Raw genomic sequence first — 15,385 nt, forward strand, 5'->3', positions numbered from 1 at the left:
GTCATTCATTTGAACAAACTTGGTAGCCCTTCACCCAAGCATGCTACTGGCCAAATATCATCTCCCTGGGCAGTTTGGTTATCGAGAAGAAGATGTTTAAAGTTTTTAACATATTTGACCCCTGTGACCTTGAAAATAGGTGAAGGTCATTAATTTTAACAAACTTTGTAGCTCTTCATCCCAGTTTGCTTCTGACCAAATATCGACACCCTAGGCCTTTCGGTTATTAAGAAGAAGTCGTTTAAAGTAAAATATTGACACCAGACGACGGACGGACGGACGACGGAAGCCACGCCACGGCATAAGCTCACTTGGCACTTCGTGCCAGGTGAGCTAAAAATGACATATATAGCAAATCAGAATAAATCTTGATCCAAAATAGCTGACTATATCCTAAATTTACTCTCTATTTTTATGGTGGGCAGGCTAAAAAGAGATAGTCAATTATTTTTTATTAAACAAATATGTAGATTGTTAGTACATTGTAACAAAACTATCTCCAAAATCACAACTACTAACTGCATCGATCACCAAATTAACTTCATCACAATGCAAGGTTATGTATACTACATAGTGGCATTCCTACCTAATATTATTACATCACAAATGGATTGCAATTGCAACCATGGGTTGGATGGAGGGGGTGGGCAATTGGTTTGGGGCTTAATTAACTTAGGCATTTTGAGCAGACCAAGAGCAATCCCTCCCTCCCTTTTAAACCAGAAATTTTCCTAAGGTGCATTGCAGCACATGAGTGTATAATGGCAATAGAAATTTAAAAAATGCACCCTTCCAAAAAATAAAGTACAAATCTTCTGCCATTCTATCTTGGGTTGTAATGCTGTTCTTGACCTGTTTGTCTCCCTTTGCATCACTTCACGTAAACCTATTGACTGACCGTGTGAGGAGGACAGTCGGTTCTGTCCCCAGGTAGGGGACACGCAAAAGTCCTTCGAAATGATTGTTTTACTATATTGTTGTTACCTGCTCAATGTTTCAGCCTTTAGGATAAACGCAAAGGCTTAGTTGACCCATATTGTCGGTATAATGTGACCAGCTGGAATAGTGTGTAGGGTGGATTTGGTATTGTATAACAGTGAGGTATAGCACTCATAATTTGGCCTTATAATTAGATCTGCACTTTCACAAGAAAAAAAATATCAACATAATGCATGAAACAACACCTACACCTACATGTGCATTACACACATGGAGAGGCAGGTTCTTAAATTATCTTAGCTCAAGTTAGCTGTTTGAAAAACACTCAATCCTGTGGGCCGAACCAAACCAATCATGACCTACAGACATAAGACAGTGTCTCTAATATAACCACATCGCAAAGCAAATTTAAACATCTATAAGCTCAGATTATATTACCAATGTAGCTACATCACACTTGTGAACTGTGACTCGGACAGTTAGGAACCTGTACCTAGGTTGTTATTGTTATATCAACAGATGGGCCTTCATTGATCGTCTTAGTCATAAATCATTCTGATTCTGTGAATTTGTCGATGTGGCATTCATTGCTGTATTATGCACCTTGGTCATCTGTGTATATATTATATATTATACACACTAGACTGGTGATGCTAATACTTCACCTTTGTATGTTAGTTTCATTAATCACCTGGCTTAAATGTTTTAACAAACATATTTCAACATCCTCTATATATCTCCCTGAATTATTGTAAAACTTATATAAAACAACAATTTTCACTGGACAAATGACAGCAATATAAGATTTTATTGTTTGACAATGTGCGTCCTGAGACCAGTGTATTGTATACAAAATGTAGTTATGTACCTGTTTATCACAGAAAATACTTTATCATGATGAAGGTCAATACAAAAGTCATGTTACAAACAAATTACACAGAAATGTCATAATCATTTCATTCCTGGAAATCCTGCATTTTTGACAAGATTTGACTTGTAACACAGTTAGCTCTGGTTTATCACTGAAGTACAGGATAAGTACTGGCAGAGAGGGTATATAAGGAGGGTGTATGTACTGCCTTCCCTTTAATATTATAAACATTATCACACTTAATATTTGTTAGGTAAATAAAGTTGAGGAGTCCATTAATATTATTACAACAAAGTTTGGGTGTGTGAACTGAAGTGTCCCAATTACGTACCTTATAAGCGCCACTAGCGGTAACCTTTTTATCTGGTTTGTGATTGTTTTGAAATTTGACATGGTAATTTTTTGGTGATACACTGATATTTCGATGTTCAGCAGAGAGGTTCAAAAAAGTCAATGTCATGTCACTGTTACTAAAAATAAAATTGACGGGAGGCGGGGGGGGTGTCAGCCACATGGAGGTGCCCTTGCTGAACTGTCAGTGTTCAAGTAGAAGAGTTGATTAATGGCCGGCCCTTAATAATATGTATATTTTATGTACCAGGTATGTAAGAATTAACATCCTCTATCATGTCAAAGTGGTGTTAACTAATGACAAACAGATTTAACTGGTATCAATTACTATATACAGCAGTCAAAATGCACACATATTTACTGTTCAAACAGTACTTCATTCAAGGAGGAAAGATTGAATGTGCACATGTTAGGTAATGCTTGTAATTGTCATAATTTTCGCTTGTCTGGTCAAAAGTGCCAATGTCATGAGTTCATGCCATATCATGACATCTGTCAAACTTTTTATTTGTTTATGGTGTAAAGTCTGACATGTTGTAGATAGATAACCACTGTAGGTTGATGATGCCCGGTACGTGATACTGACCAGCTAGACGTTCTGTAATCATTCAGTAATGCGCGTAAACTTAACACTTAAACAAATTTCTCATTTTACAAAATGAGGTTTAATGTTGTTTTAAGTAGAGTATTTTGCAGATCTCAAATAAAAGGGAATAAGACATAATTTAATATGATAAATGTAGCATTTTTGAAAAACATTTATAATAATATACAACATTTGATATAGCGCCCTATCTAGCTAACATAAGCCACTCCAAAGCGCTTTACAGTACATATATATATACATTAAATATAATTATCATATACATTAATCAATACTTTTTTTGAGGAATTCGCAGGAGCTGCCTTATCAGGCGATATCAAACATTTGTGTAGTGTGTTAGGTGGTCTATACCGTCTATGTCAAGATGTTTCCAAGATAAGCCTTGGCCTGCTGACTTGTGTGAAACCTGATTTATAACTTAAGTAAATATTATACCCAATGATGCAGCTTTGCCACATCTAAATCTACAAAGAAAAATTGTAAAGAATACATATTGAAACTACTGTAATATTTCTGCAGGTTGGTAAGTATGGATTTTGAAAAGATTCTTGTTACACAACCAATAAGTGTTTCTATGTGACGTTTCAATGACTAGTACAGTACACCTTCATCAGACAAATGACTAGTGAAGCATAATGCACACAAAGGTGTAAAATGTGTACAAGAGAAAAGAAGCAATCTGGATGCGCTGCGGTGGGCCAGTTCTAAATCAAGATGAGGGGGCCCATAGACTCTGCACATCTATGACCAAGTATTAAAGAAAGCGTAGCTGAATCGAGTCATTTATGTACATATATAACAACTAATTGTACATACGCTTTTACAGCGTAGCCGAATCAACATCGATTTCTGGACAACTTGTACACATTTTACACCTTTGTGTACATAGCCTGTCATAGGCTTAACTGGTCATGTGTCTGATAAAGGTGACAGAGTACATACCGTACTAGTCATCAAAACGTCACATAGAAACACATTGGTTGTGTTGTAATATATTGTTGTGCTAGCTGAAGTTACAAATGTCTGCATTGTTTAGCAATACATCCCTGTCAATTCACTTGTACATTACGCCCGAGTTAATCTGCAGATAAAGATGTTGTAAAGGGCAATTGACCTCACAGATGTACATGTATGAAAGCTACAGGTAAATATGTAAAATTGTGTATGTGCACACTTATCTTACCTGTACTCAGTGGCCAGGTGAGTCTAGGTGACACAAAATCACCACACCCATAAGGACAAACACAGGGATCAATTACCTATAACATTTTACCAGTAAATGTATCTACCAATAGAGAATCTTTCGTAATCTTTTTCTTTTTTCCTTATATCTACATGTACTTCATTCAGGGATTTTATGTTTTGAATTGGATAGTGCTGACCAATTACAAAAATGAACAGATACATTAATTTATTTTTATACAAAACTTTTAGTATCTAGCTTCATATTTTTTTGTAAAATAAATCAGGTGTATACATGTATATACCTGTGGTTAAGATTTCAAAGAAAATAAATTTCACAAATTATTGAAACATTTTTAGCAGTACCGAGCTTATGCCATATCGTGGCATCCGTCATCCATCCGTATGTAAACAATTTCTTTCAACGACTTCTTCTTCTTAACCGCTGATTGGAATTTAACTAAATTTTACTGGAAGCATCCCTAGGTGGTGGGGATTTAAAATTGTACAAATGGTGGGGCTGACCACCCAGGGGGCTGAGGGGCGGGCCAAAAGGGGGCAATTTGGCTTTATTGCTATAAACGACTTCTTCTGCAGAACTATGCCATGGATATCAATAATATTTGGTCGGAAGCATTTGAACTAACCTTGTTGATGTTCTGCCCAATAACCTCTACATTTTACAAGCCTATAAAACAGCACATCCCTACCACAATCACAGGTATAGTAGGAATAAACAAATAACAATTAATATGTCCATCTTTATTCAAGGAGGCGCGGTAGTCTAGTGGTAGGACGCCGGGCTCGTGATCGAAGGGTTGTGGGTTCGAGTCACGGCACTGTGATGTATCTTTCAGCAAGATACTTTACTCCGCTTGTTCCAGTCTACTCAGCTGTAAATGAGTATGTTGTTGGGCCTTGCTAGAATTGTAGAATGCTAGCTGTGAGTGCCGAAATGGCAGTTAACCGCTTTGAGACGACCTACGCACTATTTCATTTATTTGAAAGAAGTTGCTTTTCAAAATCTGTCTGAAAGTACTAAATATTGACTCTGATTGACTTACGATCTAGTGTTAAATGCCACAATTTAAGATTGTCTATGCAATGAATTAATTAAATCCATTTCTGCAAAAACCAAGTTACTGGGAATTTTGATTGTTTAAATTTTAAATGTATTTGCTAAAAATCTTCAGTATTCCGCTGAAAAATGGAGACTGGGCAAGTTTGAACCAAAATGTATGTTTTATCTGATGTTTTCTGTTGCTTTCCAGAAATGTATCGAAGTACAACTACTGTTTTTCGGACTTTCCGTTCCCAGACGAAACCCTCGACTTCCCACACAACACAGACATGGCACAGTACATTCAGGACTACTGCGAGAAATTTGATGTCTACCCATTTATTCGCTTTCATCGAAAAGTACTCACCGTTGACAGGATAGGTAACGCTACCACTGTTTATTCTGATCCTTCATAAACGACACTGCTGGATGACACTTCTTAAACGTCACTTACAGCTAAAGGAAAACCATTTAACAGTTAAGGTAGTATTTTCACATGGCTGGATCTACAATAATTACATAATTTTTTCAGTAGATGGCTGGGGTTCATCGTTTCAAAAATCCTTTATTTACCCCCATGGTAGGTTGTGATACAATGAACCGAAGTGATCCTAATACAAACTGTTAATGTACTGTCTGTGTGACTTTCCTAGGCGAGGAATGGAAGGTGACTGCCCAGGAGGTGAGTGAGGATGGGAAAACAGTGAAAACAATCAACAAACCAGAAGTGTTCATATCAAAGTTCCTCACCATAGCAACAGGCCACCATGCTAAACCAACCACACCCAAGTTTCCAGGCCAGGACTCTTTTAAAGGTCATTGTCATACAGAAAACATAACAAGGAGAGGACTAATATAGGCATAGCCTGTTGTCCAATCCTTTTGATTTCTAAATAAGATTCACTGAAATGAAATGAAACAACACTTATATTTTTTAGTTACTTTTAAAATTACATATTCCTTCATACAGAAAAAAATTGTGCATATAAATAAATGCCTGTTGTCCAGAAGTTCCGTTCACAAATGTTTCTGTATCGTTTGATTAATAGTTATATTCCTCCAGTTTAATTGGCCAGTCTCACTTATGTCTATTAGGTACCAAGGTACTTCTATGTATAATTCTATACTACCAGTATAGTTGTCCAGTCTAACTAATATCTATTAGGTACCAAGGTACTTCTATGTATAATACTACACTACCAGTATAATTGTCCAGTCTCACTTATGTCTATTAGCGGACCAAGGTACTTCTATGTATAATTCTATACTACCAGTATAATTGTCCAGTCTAACTAATGTCTATTAGGTACCAAGGTACTTCTATGTATAATACTACATTACCAGTATAATTGTCCAGTCTAACTAATGTCTATTAGGTACCAAGGTACTTCTATGTATAATACTTCACTACCGGTATAATTGTCTAGTCTAACTTATGTCTATTAGGTACCAAGGTACTTCTATATATGATACTACACTACCAGTATAATTGTCCAGTCTAACTAATGTCTATTAGGTACCAAGGTACTTCTATGTATAATTCTACACTACCGGTATAATTGTCCAGTCTAACTAATGTCTATTAGGTACCAAGATACTTCTATGTATAATTCTATACTACCAGTATAATTGTCTGTTCTAACTAATGTCTATTAGGTACAAAGGTAATTCTATGTATAATACTACACTAACAGTATAGTTGTCCAGTCTCACTCATGTCTATTAGCGGACCAATTAAAGGTACTTCTATGTATAATTCTATACCACCAGTATAATTGTCCGTTCTAACTAATGTCTATTAGGTATCAAGGTACTTCTATGTATAATAATACACTACCAGTATAATTGTCTAGTCTAACTTATGTCTATTAGGTACCAAGGTCCTTCTATGTATAATTCTATACCACCAGTATAATTGTCCGTTCTAACTAATGTCTATTAGGTGCCAAGGTACTTCTATGTATAAAACTACACCACCAGTATAATTGTCCAGTCTAACTACTGTCTATTAGATACCAAGGTACTGCTATGTATAATACTACACTACCAGTATAGTTGTCCAATCTCACTTATGTCTATTAGCGGACCAATTAAAGGTACTTCTATGTATAATTGTATACTACTAGTATAGTTGTCCAGTCTCACTCATGTCTATTAGCGGACCAATTAAAGGTACTTCTATGTATAATTGTATACTACTAGTATAGTTGTCCAGTCTCACTTATGTGTATTAGGTACCAAGGTACTTCTGTGTATAATACTACACTACCAGTATAATTGTCCGTTCTAACTAATGTCTATTAGGTACAAAGGTAATTCTATGTATAATACTACACTACCATTATAATTGTCCAGTCTAACTACTGTCTATTAGATACCAAGGTACTGCTATGTATAATACTACACTACCATTATAATTGTCCAGTCTAACTAATGACTATTAGGTACCACGGTACTTCTATGTATAATAATACACTACCAGTATAATTGTCTAGTCTAACTTATGTCTATTAGGTACCACTGTACTTCTATGTATAATTCTATAATACCAGTATAGTTGTCCAGTCTAACTTATGTCTATTAGGTACCAAGGTGCTTCTATGTATAATTCTATACCACCAGTATAATTGTCCGTTCTAACTAATGTCTATTAGGTGCCAAGGTACTTCTATGTATAATACTGCACTACCAGTATAATTGTCCAGTATAACTAATGTCTATTAGATACCAAGGTACTTCTATGTATAAAACTACACCACCAGTATAATTGTCCAGTCTCACTTATGTCTATTAGCGGACCAATTAAAGGTACTTCTATGTATAATTCTAAACTAGTCTGTTCAAATTTCAGGAGAGATAATTCATTCTGTGGATTTCAATGATGCTCTGTCCAATGGCATGGTAGGAAAGCGTGTGTTAGTGGTTGGCATCGGTAACAGTGCTGTGGATGCAGCCGTAAACTGCGCGTCTGTTGGCAGGTGTGTCTCGGATTATAAATGATAAAGTGTGATTTTCCAAATCTTTTGGTTAAGCTGGATAAGTTAGATAAAGCCTGATACCGACACATTGTATGTCCAGCTAATTCAGTGAGTCAGTGCCTCATGATAACTTATATCTATATTTTCTCAAACGTTATGGCCTATTTTAAATTTTGAATATGCAAACAACACAGGACCCATGCTCTTCCTATTCCCACAACCTATTAGAAAAAGCTGTATTTTCATAAACAATCATGATTTCTGCAAAGTCTAGAAAAAAAAATATATGTTAAGTTAAAAAACATATTTAAGTAAAGAATCAGAGGTACCTTAGTGCAATATTAAACAAATTTTGTCCTACAATAACTAAATGAAATTTCTTAATATTTTGTACATGTGAATAGAGACCACTATATGTAATATTTACATATCTTTCTGAGGTGATATTTGAGAAACCATTTTTTTTTTATATATTACTGTGTATGTAAGATGACGAGGAGATTTGATTTGCTGCTGTTTTACAGGTGTAAAGCTGTATATATCAGCTCCAGGTCCGGAGCTTGGATCGTTCCCAACTACGTGTTAGGCTATCCAGCAGATCTGTACGCGTGTAGAGTCTTTCTCAGGTTGCCGTGGAAACTTGCCACATATATCTTGGAGACTATAATCAAAATGATTTCAGGAAATCCAAAAAGGTTATTTAATTATATTGTTTTTCTGTTAACAATTTAAATTGCATGCAGTAATAATACATGATTCATTGAATCTACTCTAAACTATATCCAGAACAGATTTAAACTATTGGTGGATAATTTTGATTGGTCTTTTTCTATTTTACTATTTTCACTTTATTACTGTCGAAACAGTAGACATCAGTTTTTGTATCATTATACAATAACATCAGCATCACACACCAAGCATTGTGTTTATTGTCAATGTGATCATAGATTCTGCTTTGAGTTATTGAAGTTCTGTCAGGCATATATGTTTCATTCTCAGATATATTCAATCTCTCTGGCAATGTTCTGATGGCTGGCTGGTTTATTTAACAGGTGGAACTTAAATCCAAAGATGCATGCTCTTCAGACACAGCCAACTGTCAGCCCTACACTCATACATCACATACAGCGCCGTGAGGTCAAAGTTGTTCCTAATATACAGGTGAGAAATTATTACTACATCACATACAGTTGAGTGAGGTTAGAGTAATTTCTAACATACATCCCTATCAAAGCATTGTGAGAGGTTATACTCAAAGTTGTCTCTACTATAACACGTGAGATATTATTCCACTTCACAGAGATTTTAAGTGAGATTAAGGTCATTTCTAATAGATATTCCTGTTATATGTTACATTATTAGAGGTAACCTATACAGTGATGTCAGGTTAAGGTCATTTCTAATAGATATTCCTGTTATATGTTACATTATGAGAGGTTACCTATACAGTGATATTCCTGTTATATGTTACATTATTAGAGGTAACCTATACAGTGATGTTCCTGTTATATGTTACATTATTAGAGGTTACCTATACAGTGATATTCCTGTTAAATGTTACATTATTAGAGGTTACCTATACAGTGATATTCCTGTTTTATGTTACATTATTAGAGGTTACCTATACAGTGATGTTCCTGTTATATGTTACATTGTTAGAGGTTACCTATACAGTGATGTCAGGTTAAGGTCATTTCTAATGGGTACATTCTACTCATATCATAAAGCAACAGGCTCTAGGAGGTCTTTTCTCAATAGATTAACATATGAGTTTATGTTTAAAATAAATGTCAACTGGTATATATATGAGTGGTTTCCCTATATGCCTACATCAATCCTTATATTTCAGCTTTACAATTAATTTTTAACGAAGAAATAGCCCGAACACTAGCGAGAAAGCATACAGTTGTCTTTCCTTTCTAGGGTTTAATGGAAGAATGTGGAGTCGCAATCATAATAATGAGCATTTAATCCTTGAAATGATCTGATACAACCATTCTGGTTATAATGAATAGGTCATTTTTTAACAAAATTCGTTACTTGTTAAATGTATTTAAACTCGTTAAACTAATTAAGTTTTTTCTATGAATGTCTCATAATTTCTTATATCATCATATTTACAATGATTTAAAAAACAAATAAAGTCTAAGATAGGTATGAGAATTGTATCATTATGTAACCCTGGTAAATACTAGCTGCAATATACCGCTCGGCTAGAGAGATCTTCTCTTTAGCTCGATCGGTTGAGCGTTAGACTAGTAAGCCAGAGGTCCCGGGTTCGATCCTCAGCAGAGGCAGTGAAATATTTGTTTAAATTTCACGTGCTCTGTTACAATTATTTGTTTTTTGTAGAGGATAGAGAATAAAGAGGTTTTCTTTATGAATGGGAAGCATGCTGAGTTTGACCACATCATTTATTGTACTGGGTACAAGGTTGACCTTCCCTTCCTTAGTGATGACCTTCAGAACTTGGTGCTAGACAAGGACACTAATACTGTCAAGGTAAGGAAGTCCTCGGTATACTAACTGGTGTCTTATATAGCCTGTGTGGTGAGAGAGGAGATCCCACTAACAATATAGCCTACATACACTAACCTTATAGTTTACCTGTGTTTCAACAATATTTGATATCTGAATCCAGATTTTGAGCTCATAACCAAAACTGCACCATTTAACCATGTTGATACACATCCTTACTTGTAAATAATTTAATTTTGCCTATCTCCCCCATAATATTATTTTTTTTGGTATATATCGGATATACCTAAATAGAAAAACAACTGATGACGGAACTTTTTTTACACTTCATAATGCAAAATTACAACGCAGCTTTTTATTAGCACAATTGTTTAGTTTACGTAAAAATTAAATAAATCTTTAACTGTGCATTTACAACGTGTTTGTCTACTATTTTTAAATTAAATTATAAAGATTTTGTTTTGGTATATACGGTATATACCGAAAATAAATTGTGCACTTTTTTGCATAAACCGCTTCGTGGATTCATGAAAAGTGCACATTTTTTTTTTGGTATATACCGAATATACCAAAACAAAATCTTGGTCATTCCTTAATTAGTACACCATAATAATTTAATTTTTAAATTCCCCATAGCTATATTAAATGATGCTAATTTTTCTGCATAATATTTAATCAATTAAGGTATTTTCAAGGTAAAAATGCATATGGATTAATAACGTTCCATTGGATGAACGTGTGATATGCAATGTACACTGTAACTCATTTACAGCTCTACAAGAACGTGTTCAACCCAGATATTGGTTCGGGTCTTGCCTTCGTTGGATTTGTCCAGCCAGCATCAGGAGGTGTGCTGTCTATGTCGGAGATACAGGCTCGCTGGTTTGCCGAGTTGTGTAAAGGAACAGTCAAACTACCATCCAAATCTGACATGGTCAGCAACATGAAAACAGAAATGGTAGGTGATGATAAAATGTCTGCAGCTGTTGATCCAGGTCACCGATGTTTTGTGTCTGTTTTTTTTTCACCTTATCTCTTAGAATGTTTATAGGTAAGTAATCTTGACAGTAGGAATACTTCCAACTTTTATAAAAATTGACAGCAAATTAAATGTAGTAAAAAGTGACTGTGAATGTTGTGAAATGTGACCACAGAAAAATGTCAGTGTAGTAAAATGAGGTGATTCTGTTATAAAAAGGGTTATTGTTGTAAAAGATTGTTCTGTGACAAAAGGGATAGATGAATACATGGGTGTCCATGACCCAGGTTGTAGAACTTAACTTTGGGGGACAAACTCTGATACAGTACATAGTGAGTACTAACTTCTGTTAAACACACGACAATCAATGTCTCTTTTGTTTGTAAGTAAGAACTTCTGGCTTACTAATGCTGTAAAACATCGGTGTGTTGACAGGAGGCTGTGTCTAGTCGTTACCATCAGTCACCCAGACACACACTACAGAGGGACCCACTCATCTACAACGACGAAATCGCGGGATTTATTGGTGCTAAACCAAGTTTTCTCAAAAATCCAAGTCTGATCTGGAGGTAAGAAACTTTATTTGTCTTGATCTTAAATAGAATGTGCCTACAGTAGCTGTAGTCATTTTAACTAGAATATATAATATGAGTCGTTAATGATGAATAGGTTATTATAGTTTGCTCAATAGCATGTGCATTTGTTGAAGCTGTTTTTTCATTGAATTTAATCTAGAAAAAGTGATGTTGATATCTTTGCCATAAAAAGTTGTCTCCCTTAACTTACTTGAATTATTAAACATAATAATGTCTGGTCCCAAATAGGTAAAGCTCTACATATTATATTTATTAAATGTATTCTGATGTAAAACATAAAAGAGCTTCAGTTAACAAAATTATATTTAAAGGATTGAAATGCATAATTATTGACATGATGGTGTGAAACCCAGCTGCATATAAAAACATCATATTCCCGATGCACTGTAGCACATCTTTGAGGAATGAATCAAACTTTATGTATATTTTGTATATAGGCAAAAAATGAAGATCCAGTTATGAATTACATAAGTTCTTATATCTATTCTCGTGATTTAAACACAATAAGTAGCCTTCAAGCTTTAGAACTATAAGTACAAATGTATACTGACTATGCTTTTCCTTGTCAGCTTACTGTGGGGCAGCGGTGGATCATACCAGTGGAGACTCCAGGGTCCCAACTCCTGGAGTGGAGCGGCTAAAGCTGTCAGGAAGGTCCCCATCACTGACCTTATGCATATATTTGGTGTGGCCTTATTAGGGATTATAGCATTCATTGTGTACAAATTATTTTTCTGTTCAGGATGTTGTTCCCATTGAATTTGTTTAAATACTGCACTTACAAGCAGAAGTACAAGTAGACATGTAGCAGGTATATATGCTTTCAACATCCAGGTTACATTTTGTTGCCATACAAGTTACAACTTTTAGATTAATTCAAGTATCCCCTTCTGTGTATCACTACAGTATGGTATCACTACAGTATGGTATCACTACAGTATGGATCACCTTCTGTGTATCACTACAGTATGGTATCACTACAGTATGGTATCACTACAGTATGGATCCCCTTCTGTGTATCACTACAGTATGGTATCACTACAGTATGGTATCACTACAGTATGGATCCCCTTCTGTGTATCACTACAGTATGGTATCACTACAGTATGGTATCACTACAGTATGGATCCCCTTCTGTGTATCACTACAGTATGGTATCACTACAGTATGGTATCACTACAATATGGATCCCCTTCTGTGTATCACTACAGTATGGTATCACTACAGTATGGTATCACTACAATATGGATCCCCTTCTGTGTATCACTACAGTATGGTATCACTACAGTATGGATCACCTTCTGTGTATCACTACAGTATGGTATCACTACAGTATGGATCACCTTCTGTGTATCACTACAGTATGGTATCACTACAATATGGATCACCTTCTGTGTATCACTACAGTATGGTATCACTACAATATGGATCCCCTTCTGTGTATCACTACAGTATTGTATCACTACAGTATGGATCACCTTCTGTGTATCACTACAGTATGGTATCACTACAGTATGGATCACCTTCTGTGTATCACTACAGTATGGTATCACTACAGTATGGATCACCTTCTGTGTATCACTACAGTATGGTATCACTACAATATGGATCACCTTCTGTGTATCACTACAGTATGGTATGGGTCAAAGAAGTAATATAGACGGTAAAATCCCATATAACACTGGATCCTAATGGAGGTATGTCCGTAGGATACGAATTACTTAAAATAGTATATGGGGACTACAGTATGATATATATACAAGACATCAAGACCTACAGACTTTTAAAGCAGGTTGAACTGTCTCAAAATTGTCTCAAAGCAAAATTGAAAATTAGTTTTATAATTGTTGAAACAGAATAAAAAGCAAGCCAAGATGTACTGTAACTGAAACATATGTTTGCCTATCAAGACAAATCCACTACGGGTGTAGGTGGAGTAAATTAACTAAGTTTGTATGCCACTATGCAATTCTCAGTAACAATAGTTCTCTTACACTTTAGATAATGCTGCCTTGTGGAGATATTGATTTGTTCAAATATGATAATGTTTAGGTTTTTTCCATTGAAATTTGTTTTACAAGTCTTAGAATTTATACATGTACAAAAAGTGTATACTTTATATATAAGCTCTCTAAGGTACCGGTTGTCGGTCAAACTGAAACTGAGTGAGAAATTTGTTTAAGGTTTTGTTTTAATTCAGCATTCCATGACTTCAGTTGGATTGTATGCCTTTATTTAATAATGTCCGGTGTGCTATATGGACTTTAGACGAGATCCTTAGACTCCAGACTACACAAGATGCACACAGGGGGAGATAATCCAGGTAGCATAGAACCAATTATTAACGCCTGATGAGACAACTGCTGTGATATCCTCATACATATACATGAATGCATTGATTATCTAAAGTGTGTATGTATTGTAAAGCACCTTAGCGTGGCATGGCTTACTAAAGCTAGATAGGGTGCTGTATCAACTGTTCAACAATAACATACTCATATGTATGTTTGTTAACATGATATGATTCATTTAATTGTTTCATTTTCTATTTGATTGTTTCATTTTCTATTTAATTGTTTCATTTTCTAGTCAGTGTGTAGCAGAGGCTCCTAGAAAAGTTTGTTCCTAACTTCATATTTATGTATTTTAACTTCATATTTATGTATTTTATATATAAAAATAAACATTATCTTACAATAATTATGTAACAAGTTTTTACAACTTATACTAATCATTCTTGTTGGTCCGGATGTTAGCACGCGAGGGTTCTTACTGTGGGAGGAAACCAGAGTACCCAAACCCATGTGGTTGGACAGGTGACCCAATACCTTTTCACGTCCGATCAGGGAATCAAACCCCCTGCCTACTTGGTGAAATATTATATTTTTAAATTGAAAACAAAACACATGTATGCTTGTCATAACATCACTTTATTTTGATATACACACAAATACTCCTATTTAAAGAAAAGGCCATTCTGTGAAGTTCATGTGACTTATATCGATTCCTATCATGCTGAATGTACTCATGGCTATGAAATATGTGTATGTGTAAGCTAACTGTGTCGATGTTTTTTTTGGGACAAACTGAATTTGAAAATTTCAATATTGTATGATCTTAAATTTGATGAATTTAAGTAGAACTGAAGCGGGAGAAATACGTGTTGAATCATGTAACTGTGATTTTACAAATATTGTTTAATTAATGAAATATTGTTTATGTATATAATTTATATTTATATGAACATAGGTTTCATGTTGTTTGTTTTTATCAATGTGATAGCTAACACAGGTTTATTATCTAATTTATGTATATTTTTGATGTGATAATTTACAAATACATGTTTA

General features: G+C 34.9%; 1 protein-coding gene across 1 annotated transcript in view; it reads left to right on the forward strand.

The window, feature by feature from the left end:
* LOC110448089 (dimethylaniline monooxygenase [N-oxide-forming] 5-like) overlaps positions 1–13,343 on the forward strand; it is a 16,505-nt gene extending 3,162 nt beyond the window's left edge. The window contains exons 2-10 of the mRNA XM_021494140.1: positions 5,219–5,388; positions 5,661–5,822; positions 7,859–7,985; positions 8,510–8,680; positions 9,038–9,146; positions 10,338–10,487; positions 11,236–11,421; positions 11,878–12,011; positions 12,608–13,343. Of these exons, the coding sequence (XP_021349815.1) occupies positions 5,219–5,388; positions 5,661–5,822; positions 7,859–7,985; positions 8,510–8,680; positions 9,038–9,146; positions 10,338–10,487; positions 11,236–11,421; positions 11,878–12,011; positions 12,608–12,797 (1,399 nt within the window). The 3' untranslated portion in view covers positions 12,798–13,343. The remainder of the gene's footprint in view (positions 1–5,218; positions 5,389–5,660; positions 5,823–7,858; positions 7,986–8,509; positions 8,681–9,037; positions 9,147–10,337; positions 10,488–11,235; positions 11,422–11,877; positions 12,012–12,607) is intronic.
* Positions 13,344–15,385: the final 2,042 nt, after the last annotated feature.

The sequence above is a fragment of the Mizuhopecten yessoensis genome, unplaced genomic scaffold (assembly GCF_002113885.1).
Source record: "Mizuhopecten yessoensis strain PY_sf001 unplaced genomic scaffold, ASM211388v2 scaffold3819, whole genome shotgun sequence".
In the NCBI taxonomy this organism is placed as follows: Eukaryota; Metazoa; Mollusca; class Bivalvia; order Pectinida; family Pectinidae; genus Mizuhopecten; species Mizuhopecten yessoensis.